Here is a 23,756-nt window from a genome sequence, read left to right on the forward strand (position 1 = left end):
CCATATAAAGTCTCGCTGTTCCTCAAATGAAACGCTTTTCCCGTACCAAACTCCAATTCCAAGACTTCCAAGACTCCAAGAATTTTCTGAGGAAAATTACGTCACTGGGGAAAATTACGTGGGATACCCCCACCTTGCATTCCCAGAGCGCGCGCGTTCGAGCCACGGCGTCTGTAGCACACAAAGCAGCAGCAGCGAATAACGGGGCCTGTGCGAATCCGGGCGGAGTTTAGTCAACGCGCTTTGGTGTGCGTTCATCGGCAGGGCTGGGTGTGGTTTTCAAAACTCAGTTCCGTTAGCAGGAAATCGACTCTAGGACCACCAGCAGTACTTTTTTGAGCGACAAAGACGCAGTGAAAAGTGAAATTTTGTCTTCGGGATCTGGAAGAAATTTGAGGCGAAGCTTTTCCACACGGGCGGTGACGGTTGTTCACTCTTGCGCGTGGACATTAGCCGATGGGAAAAAGTTTGGCTTTTTGCTGACTTCATTTTATTAGTTCAGTTTGTGACACATCCGTGAGAGAAGAGACAAAAACAGACAAAATGCCGAAAACGGTGAGTACACATGAGAAATGGAAGCCATTGTTTTGAGTTCGTACGGTAGCAAACAAAACTGGGCAGAGATTTCACAGTGTTTTTTTTTAAAAAGCTGCACATTTTTGGTGAAACAGGAGACAGTAGCGACGCGTAGGCGCTCGAAAGGGGCGAGGATGATCTTTCTCTTGCTAGCATTTTTGCCAGTTGCTAGTTCCCGCGGATAAACAGTAGGCCATACGCAATGCACTATTTATGGCAAGAATTAATTCTTTGGACAATGACGGTCGTTCATCCGATCCGAACGCACTGAAGAATAACTTGTTGCGTTGTGAATTAAATTGACGGTTTCTATAATACTTTATCTGTACGTTGCATTTTATTAGCAATTGTCTAGACCTGTGAAGTTAGCAATGTTTTTCCTAAACCATTTTATACTAACAGACTTATCTCTGGCAGTGGCGTTTTGTGTTGTATAGGGGCTGAACCGTTACTCGGTGACAACCTGACAACCCCCTCCCTTCCCAAATCCGATTGGCTTTCCATCAAAGTTGCCTTGAATAGACCGTGTCCAGCGGTGATGAGGATTTTGATTCATCCCAGTCATTCGAATTTTTGGAATGCTTTCACAGAAAGATTTTTCAGATTCGTTCACTGAATCCATTCACTGACTATTTAAGATGCATCATTGGGCCAGTAGGTGGCAACAAGAACGCCTTTTGTGTTACGAGTGAGTCTTTGAATCAAAATTCAACCGATTCCTAACATCTTTTATTAACGTTTCAGTGTCTGCACATTTACTAAGAGATTCAGGAAAGAGATTCAAGCTTCATTAATTGTTTCCTCTACAAATGATTACAAAACAGACCTGTTATTTTTGTCCTCTCCATTTTTTTCTCAATAAACAAGGTTTAGTAAAGGTTCAGTCCAAAGAATATTTCATAAGGGACATGCTTAAATGATCAAGAAAACATTTTAATTAATGTCTGTGGTCATTTGTGATTCTGTTTTCTAGAACCATGAAAGAAAACCGAAGTGAATGAGAACAGTTGAAAAAAGATTCATTTAAATTCGATTCACGTGTTCACTTCATTGTAAAGTCATCATGAAAACAAAATTGACAATTTTTGCAGTATTTATTATAAATAAATAATTTATCCGTGCACATCTTTATTTTTAATTAATGTGGCCTTGTAATATTTAATTGGAATAATTTCATCTTCTCTTCTCTTCTCTGATAACTAATTTACTGGTACAAGAGTAGGACAACCAAAATGGTTGACTTTAAAATGATTGACGATTGGATCGTTGGATAGTTGTTTTTTTTTGTTATTGCTGTGATCTTCATGTGAGTGCCACAGGTTGTCCGCCCTTGCACCAATAAACAAGTCATCAAAGAAGAGAAGAGATGTTGTTGCAAGAGGGAATTCTTTTGATTAAATAATGTGAGGGCACATGAATTCAAAAAAATTACGTGCACAGATAAATCATTTCTAATAAATACTGCAATATTCCATAAAAAAAAATTTGAATTGTCAATATTGATTTCATGGTGACATTAAAGCCTCTGTCCTGCCATGTGATGGCATGTTTTTTTTATCTGCTTGATAAGTGATTTGGGACTAAAAATATGAGTCGTGTCAGAAGTGACTGGTCCAGCATTTTTGGAGCTCTTCTGTCACTAGGGAGGACCAGACGAGCTCATGGCGCAATCTTAGACAATTTTCCATGCCAAGGCGTGGTGCTCACTCAAATAGAGAAGAAAAACTGTCATTTTTTGGCTAGAGTCACTGGGTTTTTTTTTTTTTTGTTTGTTTGTTTTTTGGTTACACCTCACAATTAATGAATCATTGTTTAGGTAAAGATTTTATTTAAGACTACAGATCAACAGTAGGATAGAGGCGCTCATCTTTATGTAGCATAAGTTTTTAGCGTAAGCAATTATTTATTTTTTTTCCTCAGTGAAATTCAGTTCGGTGTTTGAGTGTCAGTAGTTATACACTAGTACTGCATGAGTCATAAAATTATGAATATTCAAAATAACCCCTGACAAAAAAAGTACCACGGACATGTCTCGGGTTTGTACCATACTATTTTTCGAAAAGTACCATGTAAATGCCCAAATGGCAACAATAATCTTTTTAAACAGGCTAATGAACTGAAACAGAATTAGATTCTTGGCCCTTTTTGTGCATCCACACAGAAATCTGAGTGTTTTAATCATTAAAACATTAGATAGTGATTTCTTGATGAAGGTTATTATAAAGTGTTAAGAAACATTATATATTGCTCAACAGATCAGTAGTTGATGTGCATGAGAATGTGAGAATTAAAGATTTACGAGACTTTAATGCCTGTGAAGCATTGTGTACATTTATGTACTGCAAGAATTTAAGAAATAATGTTTGTCAATTTATTAGCATGTTTACATGACATTAGACATTTGAGTGCTGATATTGTGGTTAAGCTCAATTTAATTAAAAGATTCCTTTCACAAAATAACTAAATCACACCCTTACACTATAGCTTACATTTAGCTTATAGTTAGTTTCCTTTTTATCTGTCATGTTCGGAGTGAAGGGAAACTCCACTGAGTGTGAATATAGATGTTAGCCGGATGTAATATCAGAGCTGTTAGGCTGAAAGAACAGAGTAGATACACAACACTATAATCAAGAGTGTCGGTGTGGTTGTGTGGTAGACTGCTGCACACTAGATACTGTTTTCTGCACACTAGATTTTCTGGAATAGATTGATTTTTATGATAACGGAAATCAGTCTAGTATAAGTAAATGTGTTTCGCTTGTCATTGGGGACATCAGATTCATTTTTAGAGGTTTGGATTTGCGTATGGAATCATATTGGACTAAAAAATGAGTCAGAACTTTTTTTGGTCATTTTAGTAGACTCCTGCAAGTCCAAGTGTCTCTTTCCGATAATGACTCAAGGTTTCTGTGCTTACATCACTTCCTGTTGAACGTTTCCTGTTCGGGCCAGCTAGGCTTGACGCCGCCGCTCAGTACCTTATTTGGAGTTTCACAGAACTACGGCGTGCGCGCACATACACCCTCACACACACAGCTTTGTGTAGTGAGCATGGGCCCCTTTTCCGCTGAAGATTTCTGTTGCCCAGAATGCAGCTGTGTATCACAGCTAATGTACTAAAATGGCCTCTTTTAGAATCACGCTCCTCTCTCTCCTTCCCTTCACTCATATATTCACATACATGCATTTATCTCCAGTCATCAGTTCCTCTCAGTGTAATGAGTGGGAGTTTTGTGACCCCTGTACGTTCAGGTCACAAGGAGTGTGCAATTGAGAAGTAAGGGACTTATAAAGTTCAACTTAACACTATAATCCATGTGCAAAATTTTTTAAACAGTTTTGTGTACATTTTTAGCCAAGTCTGCTTTTTGAATCAGAAGTTTGTATACATTACCATTAAAAAGCTGGAGGTGGTAATGTTTTTGAAAAAAGTCTCGTGTTCATCAAGGATGCATTTATTTGATCAAAAATACAGTAAAATCAGTAATATTGTGAAATGTTATTACATTTAAAATAACGGTTTTCTATTGTAATATATTTTAAAATGTAATTTTATTTCTGTTATGGTATAGCTAAACTTTCTGGACCGTAATTGTTCATATCCGCTTTGCCATCCTATATTTAACTTTTAGGTTTAATTCTGTTGACAAAAGTACACAAAAGGAGTTTAATGACCAGACCATAAGATAATAATTTCTACAATGTAACCTATAGACTTGAGCATTATTTTCTTAAATATATTGCTTAAATTTTATTCTTGACTTTGTTCTAAATGACCAAATCATGAAGTCAGAAGGGGGTTGGAGGTCTCTGAAGCTAATCCATCTACTTTGCACATACCACACACACACACACACACACACACACACACACACACACACACACACACACACACACACACACACACACAGAGATTAATGATCTTTAATAAGGTATAGCTCCAGGAGGGTTTGAGGGAAAAGTTCTAGAATTTGTTGAACAGTTCACATCTTGATGGAGGAAAACTGCAGCATTGAACGACATCTCACTTCAAACCTAATGTGAGTTGAACTGTATGTGTGGATGTATGTAAAGTAAAGCAATACAAATAGATTGTTGAATTAAAATAGTTAAGTAAATTTGCAAGTGGTTTTGGACTGTCACATGAAAGCTTTACAGCTTTAAGCAAGATGTTTTGTATAGGGCTATTATGTAAATGCAAAATACTGGTGTCAGTTTTTTTTCTGCATTTTATTTTTTTAAAGAACTTCCACTTCAGAGTAAATGAGCTGTATTCATTTACCGACAGAAGCCTTTGGTGTAGCGTTAAGGACCTTGATTATTTAATCAACTGAAGTGTCTTCTATATAAATGTGTTTTTGCAAGATAGCCCATTGTTAAAAATGGAGACACATTTTGATTTCAAATTCATATTCACCTAAATTCACACTGGATTTAGTTACTGAGGCCCTGAGGCTGTGTGTTTTTTATTTCAGCATTGGAACATCTGCATTGGAAGTTTGTGCTGTTTGTGTAAATGCATAGCTGTGTGTCTGTAGGTTGGCTTTCAAGAGGGAGATTTGACCCTGCAGTAAAAAGATGCTGGTCAAGTAATTCATGTAAATTTAATTCATGAGTATTTCTGTTCTCTGCAGTATGGAAGTTCTGAAGTTCCTGTTTAAAGGTTGTTCTTTAAATTCTACCATTTGTATAAATGTTATGCTGTGTTATTTTATAGTTTGTAACAAACTCCAACAAAGAAAGGTCTTGAGATAAATGTATGCAGTTTGCATAGATTTAAACATTTTCATAATTTGCAAAAATTTTTTCAATCATATAGGAGAAATCATAATAATCTAACTCAGCAATAATAGTGCAGTGAAGATAAAAGTTCTTACTAGTTTTCTTCTGTTGCATGCTACAATGGAAAAAACAAGACAGTTAAGGTAATTTGTCACCTTGAAATTGTAAGGTTCTGTCTGATATTTGTCAAAATTGAATTATTTACATATTCTTTTGTGACAACTTTTTTACATTGTCTTTTTTATTTATTTATTTATTTATTTTATAAAGTTGTGCATTTTTGGGTTTTTTTTTTTTTTTTTTTAGAAAACAAAAAGGTTCTATCTACAAAGGAGTATGAAATGCAAAAACTTTGAAGCTCAATATCTCAAAACTGCTCAATGCAGTTAGAACCTTTATAATTCAAGTGTGGTGAATTATCGACAGCGTTATTGATGTCGTCTTTGATCACTTTTCTATTTTAGACATGGACAAACGTGTGGGCAAACATGCATTAAATATACAAAGTCAGATGAGGATTAACCACAGATGAACTTAGACTCTGCTGTCTCAATTTTTTGGGTGGAAGTATTGTAGAGTCATTGTTAAATTGCACAACCAAAGGAGGGGGAGGGAGTGAGAGAAACGGAGAGTTTTACTTTCACCACCATAGTTAGATTGTGGTGTCAGTTAACTGAGAATAACTGTAGAATAAACACACAAACATACAGCGGCTATTAGCTTTTTATCTCCCCTCATCTGCCTGATATAAACAGCAGCCATTTTGTCCCTGTTTGAGTACATTTTCAGGACTACAGACTGTGTGTGTAGTGGGATAAAAACACTGTCAAAATTGTGCCAAGTGTTCTACACTATATTGGATTTGAGAATGAAAACTTGTGCCAGTTAGTTCAAATATTTGCTCTAATTATCCTTTTTAGTGAAATAATTAATTTCATGGCTTGTTTTGATTTCAAGTGTTTTTTGTAGGATTCAGTGTGTGGGCTTGCTAATTGATATTGGTGTTTGTTTGAGAAATACGAGTCAATGTTTGCCAATTCTTGGCTCTGTCATAGCTCACGATTAGCATTTTTGCTATATGCCAAAGTAACTTACACATTAACTGATCTAAGTCCTAGAGAGCAGCCTTGCTGTATACTGCATAGGCTGCTACCTTAAAGAATTAGTTCACTTTCAAATGAAAATTAGCCCAAGCTTTACTCACCCGCAAGCCATCTTAGGTGTATATGACTTTCTTCTTTCTGATAAACACAATCGGACAAATATTAATAAATATCCTGATGCATCCGAGCTTTATAATGGCAGTGAGCAATGCCAACGAGTATGAAGCTGAAGAAACTGCATCCATCCACATCCAGCCATCATAAACATACTCCACACGGCTCCGGGGGGGTTAATAAAGTCCTTCTGAAGAGAAGTGATGCGTTTGTGTAAAAAAAAAAAAAAAAATCCATATTTAACAAGTTTATGAAGTAAAATATCTAGCTTCCGCCAGACCGCCTTCCGTGTTCAACTTATGAAAAAAAACTAACTGGCATTGCATGAGTTAAGCTTTTTCCGTAAGTTGAATAGGGAAGGTGTAGGACGTAGCGTAAGCTTTTTGAACTGCGAGAGTTTTACAATTTCTTCGTAAGTTGAATACGGAAGGCTGTCTTTTTTTATTTTTTTATTATTTCGTTTTTTTTTCTTTTTTCTTTTTTTTTAAACACAATCGCATCGCTTCTCTTCAGAAGGCCTTTATTAACCCCCCGGAGCTGTGTGGAGTACGTTTATGATGGATGGATGCACTTTCTTCAGCTTCATACTCGTTGGTCCCGTTCACTGCCATTATAAAGCTTGGATGCGTCAGGATATTTATTAATATAACTCCGATTGTGTTCATCAGAAAGAAGAAAGTCATATACACCTAAGATGGCTTGAGGGTGAGTAAAGCTTGGGGTAATTTTCATTTTAAAGTGAACTAATCCTTTAAGGCAGCAGCATCCTAACTGAACTGAATCCTCACAGTTTGAAACACTAATTAGTTAGCAACAACTTCGCGTGTCACAGAAAATGTGCTGCTCAAAAGAATGCAACAGTGCCTGCCTGCCCACGTTTTCAGCAGTCTTGGTTCTGGAAGTATTTTGCCCATTTCATTTTTCCCATAGGAATTTTTAAAAAGTCTTCAGTAAAAAGCTAGCCGTGAACTGAACTAACCAACTATAAGGTGAATCACATTATAAATTTTGATGTAAAGCAAAAAATTATTTGAAAATCAGACAAAAAGACTAATTCAGGGCTTTAATGAGGGATAAAACTACAATCCCAAGAAACACTGCGAATTACATAAAGTAAAACCGATGGATAAATATAAAACTATTGATTTAAGATGTTGACTGTATAGAAACAGTATATATCTATATAGTATAACAGTATATATCTACATCATTCACAGTGCTTCATGGGATTGGGCGATCAGTGCAGAGCATTTTTGGCGCAATTGTTGCTATTCTCTGATTAGTGGAGATTTCTCTGCAGAATCATGGGTAATGTACTGTAGTTTTTCACTAGGAATTCTGCTTTTAAACGCAGTATTTTAGAAATAAGTTGCAGTAATGCAGGCTGATAACAGCCTTGTAGCAATAGTTTTGATTTTAAAAACAAGTTATCTTTCAAAATGAATTCCCCTATGGAGAAAATAAATGTGATTTTTTTTTTTATTTCTGGAACCTGACTGTTGCACTCTATACTGTTTGAAGTTAGCATGTTGTTAAATCTAATAACCTGAAATGCTAATAAGCATATACATAGCACTCACATATTGGGTAAAATAATTCTAACAATGTCTTCTATATTTTTCAGTATTCAGTAAAAGTATTTTTAATCTACCTTTCTCTGATATCGTCAACTATCTTGGATTAGGACTACATTTTGGAACAGAGCTACTATGTTGGCTTGCTTTATTGAAATTGCTTTTTTGAACATGCAAATACTATGTTTAGACTATTCTTTATTGGTTCTTTGGGTAAGTGTGTGAGTATTGTTCTGTGTGTATGTGAGGGCGTCTGAGTGAAGTCAGGGTGATTGTTCTAAGAATAGAACCTCTGGCGGGTCCACTGTGAAGACCACACCCATCACACACACCCTGACCAGGCAGAACTACGTATTTTTAGTTCCTGTTTCATGAAGCCATGAACTATTTTTATTCTGTGAATCCACATCAGGATTGAGAGAGTCCATTAACCGACCAATATACCGTTTCACACTTACTGGCACACACATACACACACAAACCTGCCATTATTGACAGAGGGGGAGAAAAGGGGGAGGGAAAGAGAGAGAGAGATTTGTTATTTAGAGGCTTGTGTCTATGAAATGAACTCTCCCAGACCCAGAGAGGAAAGAGCAGAAAAGTCATATACAGTCATTGGGGAAAGCTCTGCTTGTTCTCTTTCTGTTCCAACTGGCTGATGTAAGCCTGTGAAACAGCAGAACTAGAACACACACACACACACACACACACACACACACACACAAAAATGAAATGAATCACCTCATACTAAAGTCATTCCAAGAGTTGATAGTTACCATTAGAGACGCCTTCCGATAATGCAAACTCTGACACACACACAACACACCTGGGTTTCAAACATGTGGTTTCACAACCGGCTCTTGTTTCACAGTTGTGTTTTCAATACCTAATAGTCTGTTGTAATATTCTGAAGCACCAAAACATCTGACATTTAATAGAGAGAACAGCTTATTGTGTGAATATGAGAAAATCAGGATATGTGAATATGAAGTTGTGTGTAGAAATACAACTTCAAAGAGTAGTGTGTATAGTTAAGTATGCAGATGTAAGGAAGTGTGGATATGAAGGATTGAGGGACTTTGTGGATATTAGTAAGGGGACTGTGGATATTTGTGGAGTTAGTAAAGGAATATGTGGATGTAAAGCAGGCCATAAACAACATTGAAATTGAGAGGGACCCAATAATTAGATATGGCCAAATTGTTGTTAGGATTGGGATGACAAAAGATTTGAAAACATAAAATTTCTTCTCAAGTCATATAGAACTTTTCACTGAAAATACTGGTCTCTGCCATAGCTATCAAATCTCATTTGTGCTTTTCTTTGTCATGATAGTTTACAGGACGCACAAGAATCAATGTCGTTTGGCTTCATTGATGTGCAAATGTATGTAGAGCTCTTAAAGAGTCTCAGCACATGGACACTGTTCAGCCTCACAGACAGCTGCTAGATAAAGCAGGATATTACGGCTGAGCTGTGGCTAAATTGAGCTGTTTATCTCTTGCGCACAGTCAAAGCCGGTTAAAAGTCTTTAGTCCAGTAGAAGAGCTTTATGTAGACCACATCAATCAGACTAAAGTATTTTGACCTATTTGTTCTCTTAATGTTTCACAGGTGTCAATATTTCATAGACATTTTCATAGAAAAATAGTTAAGAGTGAAATAAAATGAATAACAATTGGCTGACTTTATTTGGATAATTGTGAAATAGACAGAAGCTGCATTGTACTGAGAATTATCCCTCTGACTGATGTTATTAATAGGAGGTGTGCTCTGATTGGTTGTAATTGTATAGTGAGAAGAAGTGAGGAGCATTGCTTAATGTGTCTCCATGGTTACTGGAGGTGTGGTCATCTGCATCCTGTGGGGTGGAGGTAGAGATGGGGTGAGAGAGGCGAAGAAAGGGGGGGATATCTTTTCCATTCGTCCCTCTTGCTGTTTCCTTCTATTGTTTTTATCTTATCCAGACTTCCAGAGCACAATCAATCATGTTAAAATAGCAAGCCACACTTTAGAGCATAGATTTACACACAAACACACACATAATACACATAATCATGCGCGCTTACACACATCTAAGCGCAAATAGACACACAGTGCCTCTTTTAGAGTTCTCTGTGGTAAGGATTCAAGCTTTTTCTAGCTATTAAAGATGTTTAAGCAGCTGTCCATCAAAAAGAGGGATGTAATTATTAATTTTTATTGCTCATTAAATACTAATCAACTAAACAATTCTGATTTTATGGTAAATAAACTCGTATTTTTGTTTGAAGGAACATTTCTCATTATCATAGTTAAAAACGGTTGTGCTGCTTAATTTTTTTTTTTCAGGATTCTTTGAATAGAAAGTTCGATGGAGCTGCATTTATTTGAAACAGAAATATTTTGTGACATCATAAATGTTTTTACTTTTGATCATTTTAATGCATCCTTGCTGATCCCCAAACATTTAAACAGTAGTGTATGCGGTATGCTCTGTCAGGGGTCTCAAACTCAAATTTGCTGGGGGCCGTTCCTGTGATTGACACCTCCTAAGATGGCCATTTTAACATTCAAGCACAAGAAAGCACAAAAGTTTACTTTCCTTTGCAATATTTCTCATTTACTTCAAATTTCATTACTAAAATATTTTTGTCATACTTAACAAAAAATGTAAACAACAGCATATCTATCGTTGTTACATACAGTATTAGTAACAGTTGGTGCAAATATTTTCCCTTACTTTATTTTAGCTTAAATAACATTAAAATCTTGCACTGAACAACATTGTACTGAACAAATACAATCCGAATACATTTGTACACTATTGTATTTCTTTCCAGACACCTGGCAGCGCTTCTGCTCCCACAGCTGTGCCACATTTGTCCAAGATGCCGTTTGTGCATCGGTAACATATAGCATTGGATGCATTTCGGTGGTTTAAATCAACACTTGCAACTTGTGCAAGTGCAAGCGCGCTCATAATAGAAGCAACGCGCATGTGGTGCAGCGCGCTCGTTTTTCCAGGCGCGCCTGTTTCATGAAAAATCTCGATTTTTCAGAATGCCGCAAGCGCACCGCAGGTCATGTGACAAGGACCGACCGATGAGCTTCGGCTTTTCCTTAACAACATTGAAAGCTCAGCCAAACAGCTGATCATAGCTGTACAGGGCGGTAAATGGCCCGCGGGCCGGCAGTTTGAGACCACTGCTCTATGTACTGCCTGTCTTTTGGCCTTTCACTCTGTCTGTCTTCATTCAATTATTCATTCTTTTCTTTTTTTCTTTTTTTTCTTTTTCCAGATCAGTGTTCGTGTGACTACGATGGATGCAGAGCTGGAGTTTGCCATCCAACCCAGCACTACAGGGAAACAGTTATTCGACCAGGTGTGTTTGTGTAAACTTGTTGCTACTTTTTATTTTTAGAATGTAATAAATAACTTTCTTCTTGGTAGCCCTGTCCACACTGAGATCTCATTGGTTCAAATCCTGCTCATCATAATTGTACATTAAATGTCTGTGAATATTTCACTTTCAGTTATGAACAGACAAATTTTCTGGCAGTGGAAACTAGGTTAAGACAGCGTCAGAGAGGCTGTGTGTGTGTGTTTAGTTTAGTTTAAGAACTAAATAACCTTCTTGTGAGGGAATTCTTTCTTCCTCCACCCTTCCTCTTTCTGACTCTGCTTCTTCCTCATGCTGTAATTCTGTACAATCCCCTCTTCCTCACTCTTAGTCACTCTGTCCATCACACCCATGAAGTCGCCCTTTCTTAAACTTGATAATAGGCAGCTTTGTTCCTGAGCAACCTTTAATTTCTCTCTCTCTCTCTCTCTCTCGCTTTCTCTCAGACACACACACACACACACACACACACACACTCAGACACACACTCAGACACACACCCAGCATTCATTCTTCAGGCAGTTGTGTAGGTTGTTGAGTCCTATTATTTATTTATTTTTTAGCAGGATTTAGTCTTCAGTTTGAGCAGAGGGTTTGGGATTAGAAGGTTTCGGGTTGACATGATACCAAAGTTTTAGAAGTCAATACCAGTACCACTGAAATCATCTTTCATGCCATAGCAAAAAACAAAAAAACAAAAAAAAAAACTAATATTTTAAATGTAATTAAATGTTGAACATTTTTAAATATAAAATAAAAATATTAATATTATCAAATGAAATTACAGCGATGGCCTTTGAGTGTATTTCAATTATTATTATTTTTAGTTTCTCAGTTATTACATTTTAGTGTTCAGGCAAGTATTTAATCTAGACAAATTAAGTCAGCAATAAAGGTCTATTAGGCTGCATGTACACTGCCTAGAGCACAAATTCATTATTTTTACACGCATCTAACAATTTGTCCCATCTGTTTACATTCTCTTAAGGCTGACTGTATGCTGCCACTCAAAAGTTTGGGGTCAGTAAGGTTTTTTATTTAAAGGAATTAATACTTTTATTGTGTGTATTTACATTAATGTCACCAAAATAGCTATTTCATCCAAAAAGTGAGTTAGTGTTTGAAAGCAACAGCCTATTCGTCAGTCTTAGCACTGATATGAAATTGGGGTTAAACTTTTAATTTTACTGCAGAATAACTTAGTACTGAATTGCTGGCATTCTTCTAAAATCCCTAGTCTCTGTGGTACTTTAGTGTGTGGTTGTTTTAAATATAATTGAATGTATGTTCTAGTAGTGTGTAACTATCCAACTTCCTGTTAATTGTCCTAAAACCTTTCTGCTAACCATCCAGCAGTGCAGACAGCATGACGTTATATTCAAAAGAGACAGAAAGAAGCGCCATTCTGTTTACAAATCATATATAAACACAGCTGCCTCCTCACTATTATTTTCTCTTTCTCCACATTTACTTATCACTCTCTCTTTCTCTCATTCACTTTCTTTCTCTGTCTCTGTTTAACTTGCATCATTTTCAGACACAATACAGTTTGACCGGTCCAGTAGTGAGCCAGCTTTTCACACATTTTCCATTGCTGTCTGTCTCACACACCCTCTTGACTGTGAATAACGTGGGTCTTCTCTGCATATGTCAGCACATTCATAGCACTCCTGCTTTAAAGCTAAATACACATGGCAGTGATTAAATCCATGAGCATTTGGCCTCCAGGAGGTGCTGTTGGTTCTTATTGAAGGTTAAATCTGATACGCTATCAAAACATCTCTGTTGTTAAGGATTGTGAAACTCGTTCACTGATTTATTTTATTAATTTTTTTTTTTGTTGAGAAAACTTGGCTAAATAAAAAGTGCATTAAAATTCTCCTTTTTTCATGTCCATGACGGGGAATTGGCCACGTTCACACAGCAGCAGAATATGGTTGTCAGTCCTGTATTTGAGTCCTTAATACAGTTACGTTCACACACAGTTCAGTTATTTACGGGAGTGACAACTGCACTCTATAATCAAACTCATACCCGTAAATTAAATTTTCAGGACTCACAGCCACATTCTCGGAAAACCTGCACTGTGTGAACATTGTGAGAAAGCTGCTCTGCGCTGCGCAAACTTGCGTCTACTGTGTTTTAAGTGTTTTCTTGTGTGGTTTCGCTTTCAGTAACTAACAGCAACAGAGATATGACCGGTGTTTCATCTGAAAGTTTTAGATCCAGTCACTGTTCTGCTTCTGTCAGTTTTGTGTTCTACATGCGACTCAACCCAGATATAAAAGTTGCTTTTGGACATTGCCGATTTAATGGCTGAACTCGCAGCTCAATTTGACTCTTGTCATACGAAAAGTGATAAGATTTTTCAGTTTTATGGACGTCGCTATCTTTGATATTACTTTGGTCACTGTTGATATGGTCACTAGTAAGAGAATACGGGCTCGATTCCCGTTGCACGTTCATACAGACAGTATTCGAGATGCTACTAGAAGTTGCTGCTTGAACAGGACATTTCAAGACTCGCACACCTGTAAGTAAATGAGGTTGTCAGTACCAAAAACTGACTGTGTGAACGTAGCCTTTTTCAGGTCTCTCTATTACAGAAAGCTAGATAAATCGGTCTTCACTTTTCCACATTCTATGAACTTGTAATATCTTTGAGTGGATGCATGTACTATGGGTGTGTGTAAATGCTATTTTATTTAATGTCTCTTTATTTAATCATGGTTTTTAAGATATGTGTGTCTGTTTTATAGGTTGTGAAAACCATTGGATTAAGGGAGGTGTGGTTTTTTGGACTGCAGTATCAGGACACCAAAGGTTTTTCCACCTGGCTTAAACTCAACAAGAAGGTATGTGTTTATACATACAGCTGCTTTTTAGTGTCCCATTAGCACCAGGGTTAATTTTTTTTTTTTTTTTATACATCTATATATTTTTTTGTCATGTTGTGTTTTTTTTTTGTTTTTTTTAATCATGTTGTTTTCATTTGTTAATTTCACTCTGATGGCACATAAGTTTAGTAAACAAAAATAACAGTTAAATTGATCATAATGTGCATAATTTATAAAAATGTTTCAAATTGCCACAGGCCAAACTTTACAACATTAAAAAAAAAAAAGAAAAAAAAAGTTTAACGACATTAACAAATTACAACACGTGAACGTGTCCTCGCTGTTTACATTAGCTCATAAAATGCAGTATATAACAGATTTGCTGAAATATTAGCTACTTTTTGAGAGTTAATTTGTTGTGAAATCTTCATCCTTTGGAAATCTTCAGTGTTTTAGAGACTGCTTTTGTCTTCACAACTGCATATTTTAATTTAAAATTAATTACATTTTACTTTTAAAAGTTTAATTTTCACAATCTTGTCATTTTTCATCTTCATTATCGTTGACAAAAAAAGCACTGTCAACAAACACTTTCATCAGTAATGTTGCAGACACAATGTAGCTGATTAGCACTTTCTTGTGAAACCTGCAGTTGTCAGCCTTTTTCAGACTTCCAGTTTTCTTAGTAACATCTCAATTTTGCCCCATGTGTATCTCAGAAAGTGTCATTAATAAAAAAAAATGACATGGAAAGGCAATGAAAGGTCAGTTAATTTGCTGAAGAAACAGATGATGGATGCTGACAGGCAGGTGGAATTAATGACTGTCGAACCAAAAGTGATTCTTGCTTATTCCTTGTTGTCTAGGTTACGGCTCAAGATGTCCGCAAGGAGAGTCCTTTGCTGTTTAAATTCAGAGCAAAGTTTTACCCAGAAGATGTTTCTGAGGAGCTGATTCAAGAGGCAACTCAAAGACTCTTCTTCCTTCAGGTGTGTGCATGCTTGTGTCTTTACATGTTTGCATAACTGGACTGTCTAGGGATGGATTAGAATTAATCTAAATTAATGCTGGATCTTGTAAAGTGATGATGTGATATTGCACAATCTGGTGGTCAGTGAAGGTGAAGGAATTTACCAGCAGCAGGTCTACTTACAGTACAGGCTAACATTAAAGCATTCCTTTCTTTAAAACCTTCCATTGTTGGTTGGTTTCAGGTGAAAGAGGGGATCCTGAACGATGATATCTACTGCCCCCCGGAGACCGCAGTGTTGTTGGCATCTTATGCAGTGCAGGCCAAATACACGGACTACAACAAAGATGTTCACACTCCTGGATACCTGTCCAGTGAGAAACTGCTCCCACAGAGGTGTGTATATGCAGATATTTTAGTACCAGTGTCAACTGGTGCTTTACCAGAGTGGGGAATCAGAGATGATTGGTGTATTTTGATCTGTTTTCTTATGAGGTGCATGCAGTATTTCTCCAAAGCATCACTAAACATGAAATTATTTAAAGGAAATGATATAGCTTAGAACTGTTATAACGACAGTATGATGAACTGTACAATATTTACAAATGGCAAATAGACATGATTATGTTCAATAACTGTGTAAAATTCATCAGTTATGAAATGAGTTCAATTCAGCTATAAAGCAGCTCTGCAGAATATAGGGATGTCCTCATCCAGCTCTTTTCCCTTCTCATCCAATAGTGTCAGTGCAGTCAAGTAAAATGAAAATATTAAGAATATTAAAATTAAAGCCTTTAATCTTCAAGCATTCTGTGTAGTGGGTGTTTTCAAATGTCAAACCTTGTTAGTCACAAAAATCATTCATTTATATAAATGAATGATATGTGTTGTGAAAAACAGATCTCATTTACTAAATAAATAATAGTGCAATAGTGCTATGGAATATTTTAAACTTTTATCCACTAATATATTGAACTGCACCAAGAGTGATGTATAATAACTTGTACTAAGGCTGCAATAACTAAAATCGATAATGAAGATAGCTGACAAATATATATTTTTTTATTATTTGTTTCATTGTGCACGAATAACTTTTTGTAAGTGATGTTGCTTTACAGTGATAAAAGCCATTTTTTTTCTGTGAGGAAAATGTATTTAAAAAAATGTCAGAGTGTTGCGTAGCCTTAAAGCAATAGACCTTAGTCAGGGTACCGCCATATTTATTTTATGACAGGAATGATAACGAGGCTGTGAAGGATAAAATACAGTGCATTTAATGCATTGTACTGTTGTTTAACAACAATCCGATTGTTAAGCTGGTGAAATGTATTTCCAAAAAAAAAAAAACTTTCAATTGACAAAACTCTATAAAACAGTTTTAAAAGTTGTGAGTTGTGAAAATTAGGCAATCTAGGACCTTTATACAGTGTTTGCCATTGTAAAGGCTCTACTTCTATCCTTCACAGCCTTGTTTTCATTGGCATTAAATTCAATATTGCGTCTAACCTGACTAAGGTCTATTACCATCACTTAGAACTTAACAATGTTTAGGTTAGAAAGTATCAGCCATGTCAAGAACGTGTTAAAATGTGATGTAAATGTGAGCATGTGTGTGTAATCTTTTCTCTGCAGAGTTCTGGAACAGCACAAGCTGAATAAGGAGCAATGGGAGGAAAGAATTCAGGTCTGGCACGAGGAGCACAAGGGCATGTTGAGGTACAGCCAGTGGAATGCGCTCTTGCTTTTTTTCTGTTTTATCGCTGACTGCAGTGACCCTGTCAATCACACACACCAGACAGAGTGATAATGTGTATCTGTGCATGTGTTTCAGGGAGGACTCGATGATGGAGTATCTGAAGATAGCTCAGGATCTGGAGATGTACGGTGTGAATTACTTCAGTATTAAGAATAAGAAAGGATCAGAGCTGTGGCTGGGTGTGGATGCCCTGGGACTCAACATCTATGAGCAGAATGACAAGTACAGATACATTTAACATTCATAAATTAATGGTTTTGTAACGTGTCAAAAATATATTTGGTAAAAAATGCACTGCTATATAAAAGTTCAGTAAGATTTTTATTTATTTTTTTTTTTTTTAAATGAATATTTTTATTCAGCAAAGGTGCATTTGATTTGAACAAAAGTGACAGCAAAGTCTTAAATTGTAAAAAACATTCTATTGAAAATAAATGCTGCAGAAAATATGTATGTAAATATTTGGGGTAGTTTTTTTTTTTTCTTTAAAGAAATTAATACTTTTATTCACAGGAGGATGCATTAAATTGATCAAAAGTAAGAGTAATTTGAATTTCCTATTTATCAAAAAATGTATCACAAGTTTCCACAAAAATATTAAGTAGAACAACCATTTTCAACATTTATAATAATAATAATAATAATACTAATAATAATAATAAATATTTCTTGAGCACCAAAAAGCATATTAGAATGATTTCTGAAGTATCATGTGACACTGAAGACTGGAGTAATGATGCTGAAAATTTAGCCTTGCTATCACAGGAATTAATGACATTTTAAAAAAATATTAAAAAATAGTTATAATATTTGTATAAAATTGTAATAATATTTAACAATAATAAATAAATGCAGCCTTGGTGACTGCAGTCACATGCAGACTTCTTTCAAAAACATTTAAAAAAAATCGATAACACTTTACTGTAAGGTATAACATTAGTTAACTGCTTTAACATGAACAAAGAATTAACAATACTATTTTATCATTTATTGATTTTAGTTAATGTTAATTTCAACATTTACTAATACTTCATTAAAATCAAAAGTTATATTTGTTAACATTAATGCACTGTGAACTAACATGAACAAACAATGAACGACTGCACTTTTATTAACTTAACATTAACAAAGATTAATAAATACTGTATAAATATATTTCTCATTGTTAGTTCGTAAGTTAAAAAATGAGACCTTATAGTATAGTTACCAAAAAATCTTACAGACAACAAACCTTTGAAGAGTAGTCTTAATCATTTAATTGTAATCATATCGTTTTTTTTTAAAATAATAATACATTTTAATTTAATTTTAATGCTTATTACAAAATCACACAAATCAGAGTTTTAAAATCTGTTGTATTAGATATTTCCCAAATTTTACTACCATGGGCATGTTTGGCAAAAATTAGTCATATAATGTTTAGTTTGCCTTCATGAGCTTGACTTTTTTTTTTTTTTTTTTTTTTAAAGGAACCAAAAAAACAAACAAACAAAAACTGTTTCTGGCATACTATGCTGTAATTATGGAAAGTGACATTTATTACTGTCAATAAAATAAAAAAAATCTGACTCCCCTCTTCTCCTCTCTTTTCAGGATGACACCTAAAATTGGCTTCCCCTGGAGTGAGATCAGGAACATTTCTTTCAATGATAAGAAATTTGTCATCAAACCCATTGATAAAAAAGCCCCGGTATGTCAACCACGATTTCCTGCTGTCTGACTTATCACAGTTTCTGTCCAATTTCTCCGCAAACAGGGTGTAGACAAGTGGAACGCTGTTATTGCAAAGCAGTGAAGTGTTGTAATGTTCCATGATGTGATTTGAGATATGAGGATGGTGAAATCACAGTGTACACCAAAGACTTCCATTGAAGCTGCACGTTTTTTCTTTGTTACGCTATCATGGACACACATAAGAGATTGGATGTGGACATGTCTCCTTTTTATTTCATTCTTTAGTATTTCCTGTAGCTCCCGATCCCTCACTCCCTCCCCGGCTTTCTTTGACTCTGTTCCTAAACTTAGGGAGCTGTTTATGTATTCAGCATTTTATGGCATCATAGGAAGTACAATGTTTTCTCTCTTCCCCTCAGGACTTTGTGTTCTATGCCCAGCGTTTACGCATTAATAAGAGGATTCTGGCCCTGTGCATGGGGAACCATGAGCTTTATATGAGACGCCGTAAACCTGACACCATTGAGGTCCAGCAGATGAAGGCACAGGCCAAGGAGGAGAAAAACCACAAGAAGATGGAAAGGTGAGAGGAAAAAAGAGAGACAGCGAGGCTCCAGACTGCGACTAAATGGTCGCATTTTGCAACCTTTTTTTTCTGCCAAGGCGACTAAATTTTGTTAGAGGTCGCACTGGTGCGACCACCACATTGCACAACTGATAAGAGCTGTCATTTCATATGAGAAACATCAAACGGCAAACTAAACAAAAGTGAAACGAAACAGCGCTATTAGTTTGAGCTGTGCAGCGCGGACCATTTATCATCACTGAGCAATAATAGGCAGCGCAGAGTGTGCCAATCTCGATCACATGATACTGCTTACTACACAGTACACACCGCTGGGAGATCCAGTGAGAAAGCAGTTGAATTCGCCGCAAAATGAATAACATCGCTGCGAGATCTAGTGGGAAGCATTCAAATTCAGCGCAGAATTCTGCTATAAACCACAGATATCAAATCAAATAGTGCTGACGTAGAAACCAGGATAAACACTGTGCCACGAACAAGTTAAGGCTCCCCAGTCCACAAATTACCATGGATTTAATGTAGTAACGCTTACTGAAACTATGGTTTTGTGGCAGAAATCCTCGAATGCTTTTACGTTATAAATTTCATAGTTCATGCAAACTTTTGAAAGTGAAATTCAAGCACTTTTCAAGGACTTTTTTAAAGTGCTTCACACTTTTTCCACCACTTAAAAGCTCTAAATATTACCCAATTTTAATGTTATTTTTAATTTGATTTGTAAAACTAAAAGTTTAAAGATGAAGGAAAACTAACACTTCTAGGCAAACAAAACCTTTAAAAAAAGACATGAAATTACCACTAGATGGCGGCAGAGAAGCAGTTATTGGCTCCCTAATATATGGAAAGTCTAGTTGGAAAAGTCTAATTAAAATCAAAAACTTCTTCAAAATTGTGACTGGACCCTTCACAATGACAGGAAGGACACATTCCTCTTCTAATACATCTGTCTGTTTGTCTTTCACCCTCACACACACACTAATGTTGCAGGGCCATGTTGGAAGACGAACGTAAGAAGAGAGAGCAGGCTGAAAAAGAGAAAGAGAAGATTGAAAAAGAAAAAGAAGAGCTGATGGAGAGACTCAAAGTGATAGAGGAACAGACAAGAAAAGCTCAGCAAGGTGAGATGGAGTGAAATTAGCTGTTTCTAATCTTTCATTTATTCATTAAAGGTCAATAATCACTCCTTATTTTGTGTGTGCAGAGCTGGAGGAGCAGACCCGCAGGGCACTGGAGTTGGATCAGGAGCGTAAACGCGCTCAGGAGGAGGCAGAGCGCCTGGAACGAGAGCGCCGTCTGGCAGAGGAGGCCAAAGCGGCTCTGCTGCAGCAATCTGAGAGTCAGATGAAGAACCAGGAGCATCTGGTCAGTTGCCATGTCAACTAAGCTACACATTGCCAGCCACCATGGCAGCACAATTCTAGTCACTATGACAGCCTCACAACAACACCTATACAAACCTTGCAGTAGGTTACAGTTGTAATCATGGTAACCAAACTACAGTTCTGAAGTTTCCATGAGAACCAAACATCATCCAACCACAAAGAGCAAGACACCCACAATTAAATCTGTTTCCACGCAACTCTGAGAATATGTGTGTGTGTGTGTGTGTGTACAGGCCACTGAACTGGCAGAGCTGACCTCCAAGATCTCCCTGCTGGAAGATGCCAAAAAGAAGAAAGAGGAGGAAGCATCAGAGTGGCAAATGAAGGTAAACATGGTTAATTGTCAGCAGGTGCCTTACAGAAGTTTACTGTAGAACCATCCATCCATCCATCCATCCATCCGCGGTGCAAGTGTGTGCCGAACTGTGGATGGTACCCCTAGTCTTAATCAGTGTTGCCAAGTTTGCGGTTTTCCTGTGGAATACTTTCAAGTTGTTGCCGGGGGTTCTTTTTTTTCTGCGGGCTGATTTCCATCCCCGCACGTATGATTTTGGCACTCTAACACCCCCAAAACACCCCCCAGATATACAAATTCAGTGGAGAATTCGGCCGCCCAACGGAGAAAATAGCATTGGTCTACTTTTGACTGGCCATTGGGCTACTTTAGTTGCACAGACCTGGCAACCCTGGTCTCATTCTTGTGATAAAAGAACATTCTTTAATGGCCAAAAAGCACAAATATTATCACAATGCTGGTTAATTTTTAAAACATTATGGTGTGAATTTTGTGAGTTAATGTAGTGCTGTGTGTTTTCCAGGCCACTCAGGTGCAGGAGGACCTAGAGAAGACTAAAGAGGAGCTAAAGAACAAAGTCGTGTCATCCCATGTCCAAGAACCAGTGCACGGCGAAAATGACAACGATGAGGGTGATGAGAGCAGTGCAGAGGCCTCCGCCGAACTCACCTCCGCAGCAGCTTATAAAGACAGGAGTGAGGAGGAACGCATGACGGAGGCTGAGAAGAACGAACGGGTGCAAAAACACCTGTTGGTGAGAGAACTACTTCACAAACACATTATTTAAAGGGATAGTTCACACAAGAATAACACTTTTATCATTTACTTATCCTCATGTCATTCCAAACTGGATTGACGTTTGTGTTTGCATGAAACACAAAAAGAGTTATCTTGCAGAATGTCTACGCTGCACTTTTTCAATACAGTCAAAAGTGGACAGCATACAATGAATGCTTTACCAGAGAAAATTTTCTTTCAAATGAAAAATAAAAAAATTGAAAAGTCAACCTTTTTTCCACAGGCTCTTACTTCTGAGCTTGCTAATGCTCGTGATGACACCAAGAAGACCCAGAACGACATCATCCACGCAGAGAATGTACGAGCAGGACGCGACAAATACAAGACGCTTCGTCAGATCCGCTCTGGAAACACCAAACAGCGAATTGACGAATTCGAGTGCATGTAAATGTACCACAGTCAGCCAACAGGGGGAGCTACAGCCTGCCTTTTGCATCATTCCTGCAGAGGAACTACAGTACCAACAGTTCACCACTCCAACAGAAAATAAAGCCAAATATAGAATAATGCTGCACAATTCAAAAATCCCTTTAATTCAGGAGTGTTGTTTGGTGTGTCTGCATTGATAAGGGAGATTTTTTTTTTTTTTTTTTTTTTTGCTTTGTGTTTTGACCTAGATGTAGCTTTTTATATTGGAAAACATTAACAGTTTGCTGATTAACCGAACTAAAGGGTTTTAATTTCAGTAAAACTGGGATTTCAGTAAGAATTGAATTCCAGTGTTAGGATAGACTCCAAAAGCACTCCAGAGAGACATGCCAGTGTGCCAAGACTGTAATTCAAATCAGTATGGTTGATATATCAAACTGCACAGTGCCATTGTGATGGTGCAATAGCCTAGCTATTGCTATAAAATTGTATCTATGTGCCTTTCTAATAAAACGACTACAGTATAGATTAAAACACATGCCTAAGATCATGGCTACATGCTCCCCATCAACCACTCTGCCAATACCGGCAGCCCACAAGAGCAAAAAAAGTGTGTGTGTGTGTGTGTGAGAGAGAGTGTGTGTGAGTGAGTGAGAGTGAGATCCCTGTTGATAATTCCTTTAGTTATAGTTTCTCACTGCTGCAGGTTTGTGGCCGCTCCCTGTTTGTGCCTTTTTACTGAAAAGAAAGTTGAAAAATCAAACTGTATTTCTAGTTTAGGTTTTAATCCTATTCTTATGTTAAGCTTTTTTGTTTTTGTTTTGTTTTTTAATAAAAGAGACTTTTGTTGTTTTTGAGGCATTCGAATTTTTTCGCAGTATTATTTTGAAGAATCCTTTAATAGAATGACACTTAAAAAGCATCTTCTGGGATTCATTTTTTTTCCCTTTATTTCCGAACAGTATTTACCCAGAGTGTACGCAGTTTAAAATAGCCCTGCACTTGTAGGTGGTGCCTTAGTTGTTTTTGTAGTCTGTATTCATTTTATTTTCATTCATGTGGCAATATGCTGCACTGAAGCAATATGACATGTCCCCAGCTGCTTTAGAAGAATTCTTCATTCTGATCTTACACTTAGATAATATAAATTGTTTTGATATACAAGAACACAGATTTCCTGATAAATATGTTTGTTTTTATCATATACAATGCTCTTGTAACCTCGGTGATTTCTCGCCGCCCTTAGAATACAGGTTTTTTTTCATCCAATCACAAAAAAGATTGCTGCTTAAATGTTTCCATAGCAACTGTCAATAAAATGTTAAAAACTTCACTAATGCATTGGCTAGTGGTGTTCTTGCAGCATTCCTCTGCATCATTCCTTTGAGATACCTGTTTTGTGATGGCCTGTGCACATTATTATAGACAGAGAGGAATATCTCTTGATAAACAGTGATAATATATTCAGAAAATACATCTGGGCTCCATGTGAGCTTAATCACCAAACCAGCATGTCCTTGCTCACAGTGACTGAAACAGGTTGTTTAGAACAGA

General features: G+C 36.7%; 1 protein-coding gene across 2 annotated transcripts; it reads left to right on the forward strand.

Annotated features, from left to right (window-relative positions):
- The first annotated feature begins 204 nt into the window (after nt 1–204).
- msna (moesin a) lies at nt 205–23,535 on the forward strand. 2 transcript variants are annotated; one of them, XM_051895681.1, is made up of 14 exons: nt 205–555; nt 11,434–11,517; nt 14,295–14,390; nt 15,239–15,361; nt 15,587–15,738; nt 16,975–17,058; nt 17,174–17,320; nt 18,692–18,788; nt 19,192–19,355; nt 20,346–20,476; nt 20,560–20,720; nt 20,974–21,066; nt 21,559–21,789; nt 22,057–23,535. In XM_051895681.1, the coding sequence occupies exons 1-14, from the start codon at nt 544–546 to the stop codon at nt 22,219–22,221; spliced, it is 1,740 nt and encodes a 579-aa protein (XP_051751641.1). In that variant the 5' UTR covers nt 205–543; the 3' UTR covers nt 22,222–23,535. The 2 variants fall into 2 exon arrangements, with proteins under 2 accessions (XP_051751641.1, XP_051751642.1); XM_051895682.1 differs by lacking the exons at nt 205–555; nt 14,295–14,390; nt 15,239–15,361; nt 15,587–15,738 and having other exon boundaries at nt 11,459–11,517.
- The last annotated feature ends 221 nt before the right edge of the window (nt 23,536–23,756 follow it).

The sequence above is a fragment of the Ctenopharyngodon idella genome, chromosome 5 (assembly GCF_019924925.1).
Source record: "Ctenopharyngodon idella isolate HZGC_01 chromosome 5, HZGC01, whole genome shotgun sequence".
NCBI lineage: Eukaryota > Metazoa > Chordata > Actinopteri > Cypriniformes > Xenocyprididae > Ctenopharyngodon > Ctenopharyngodon idella.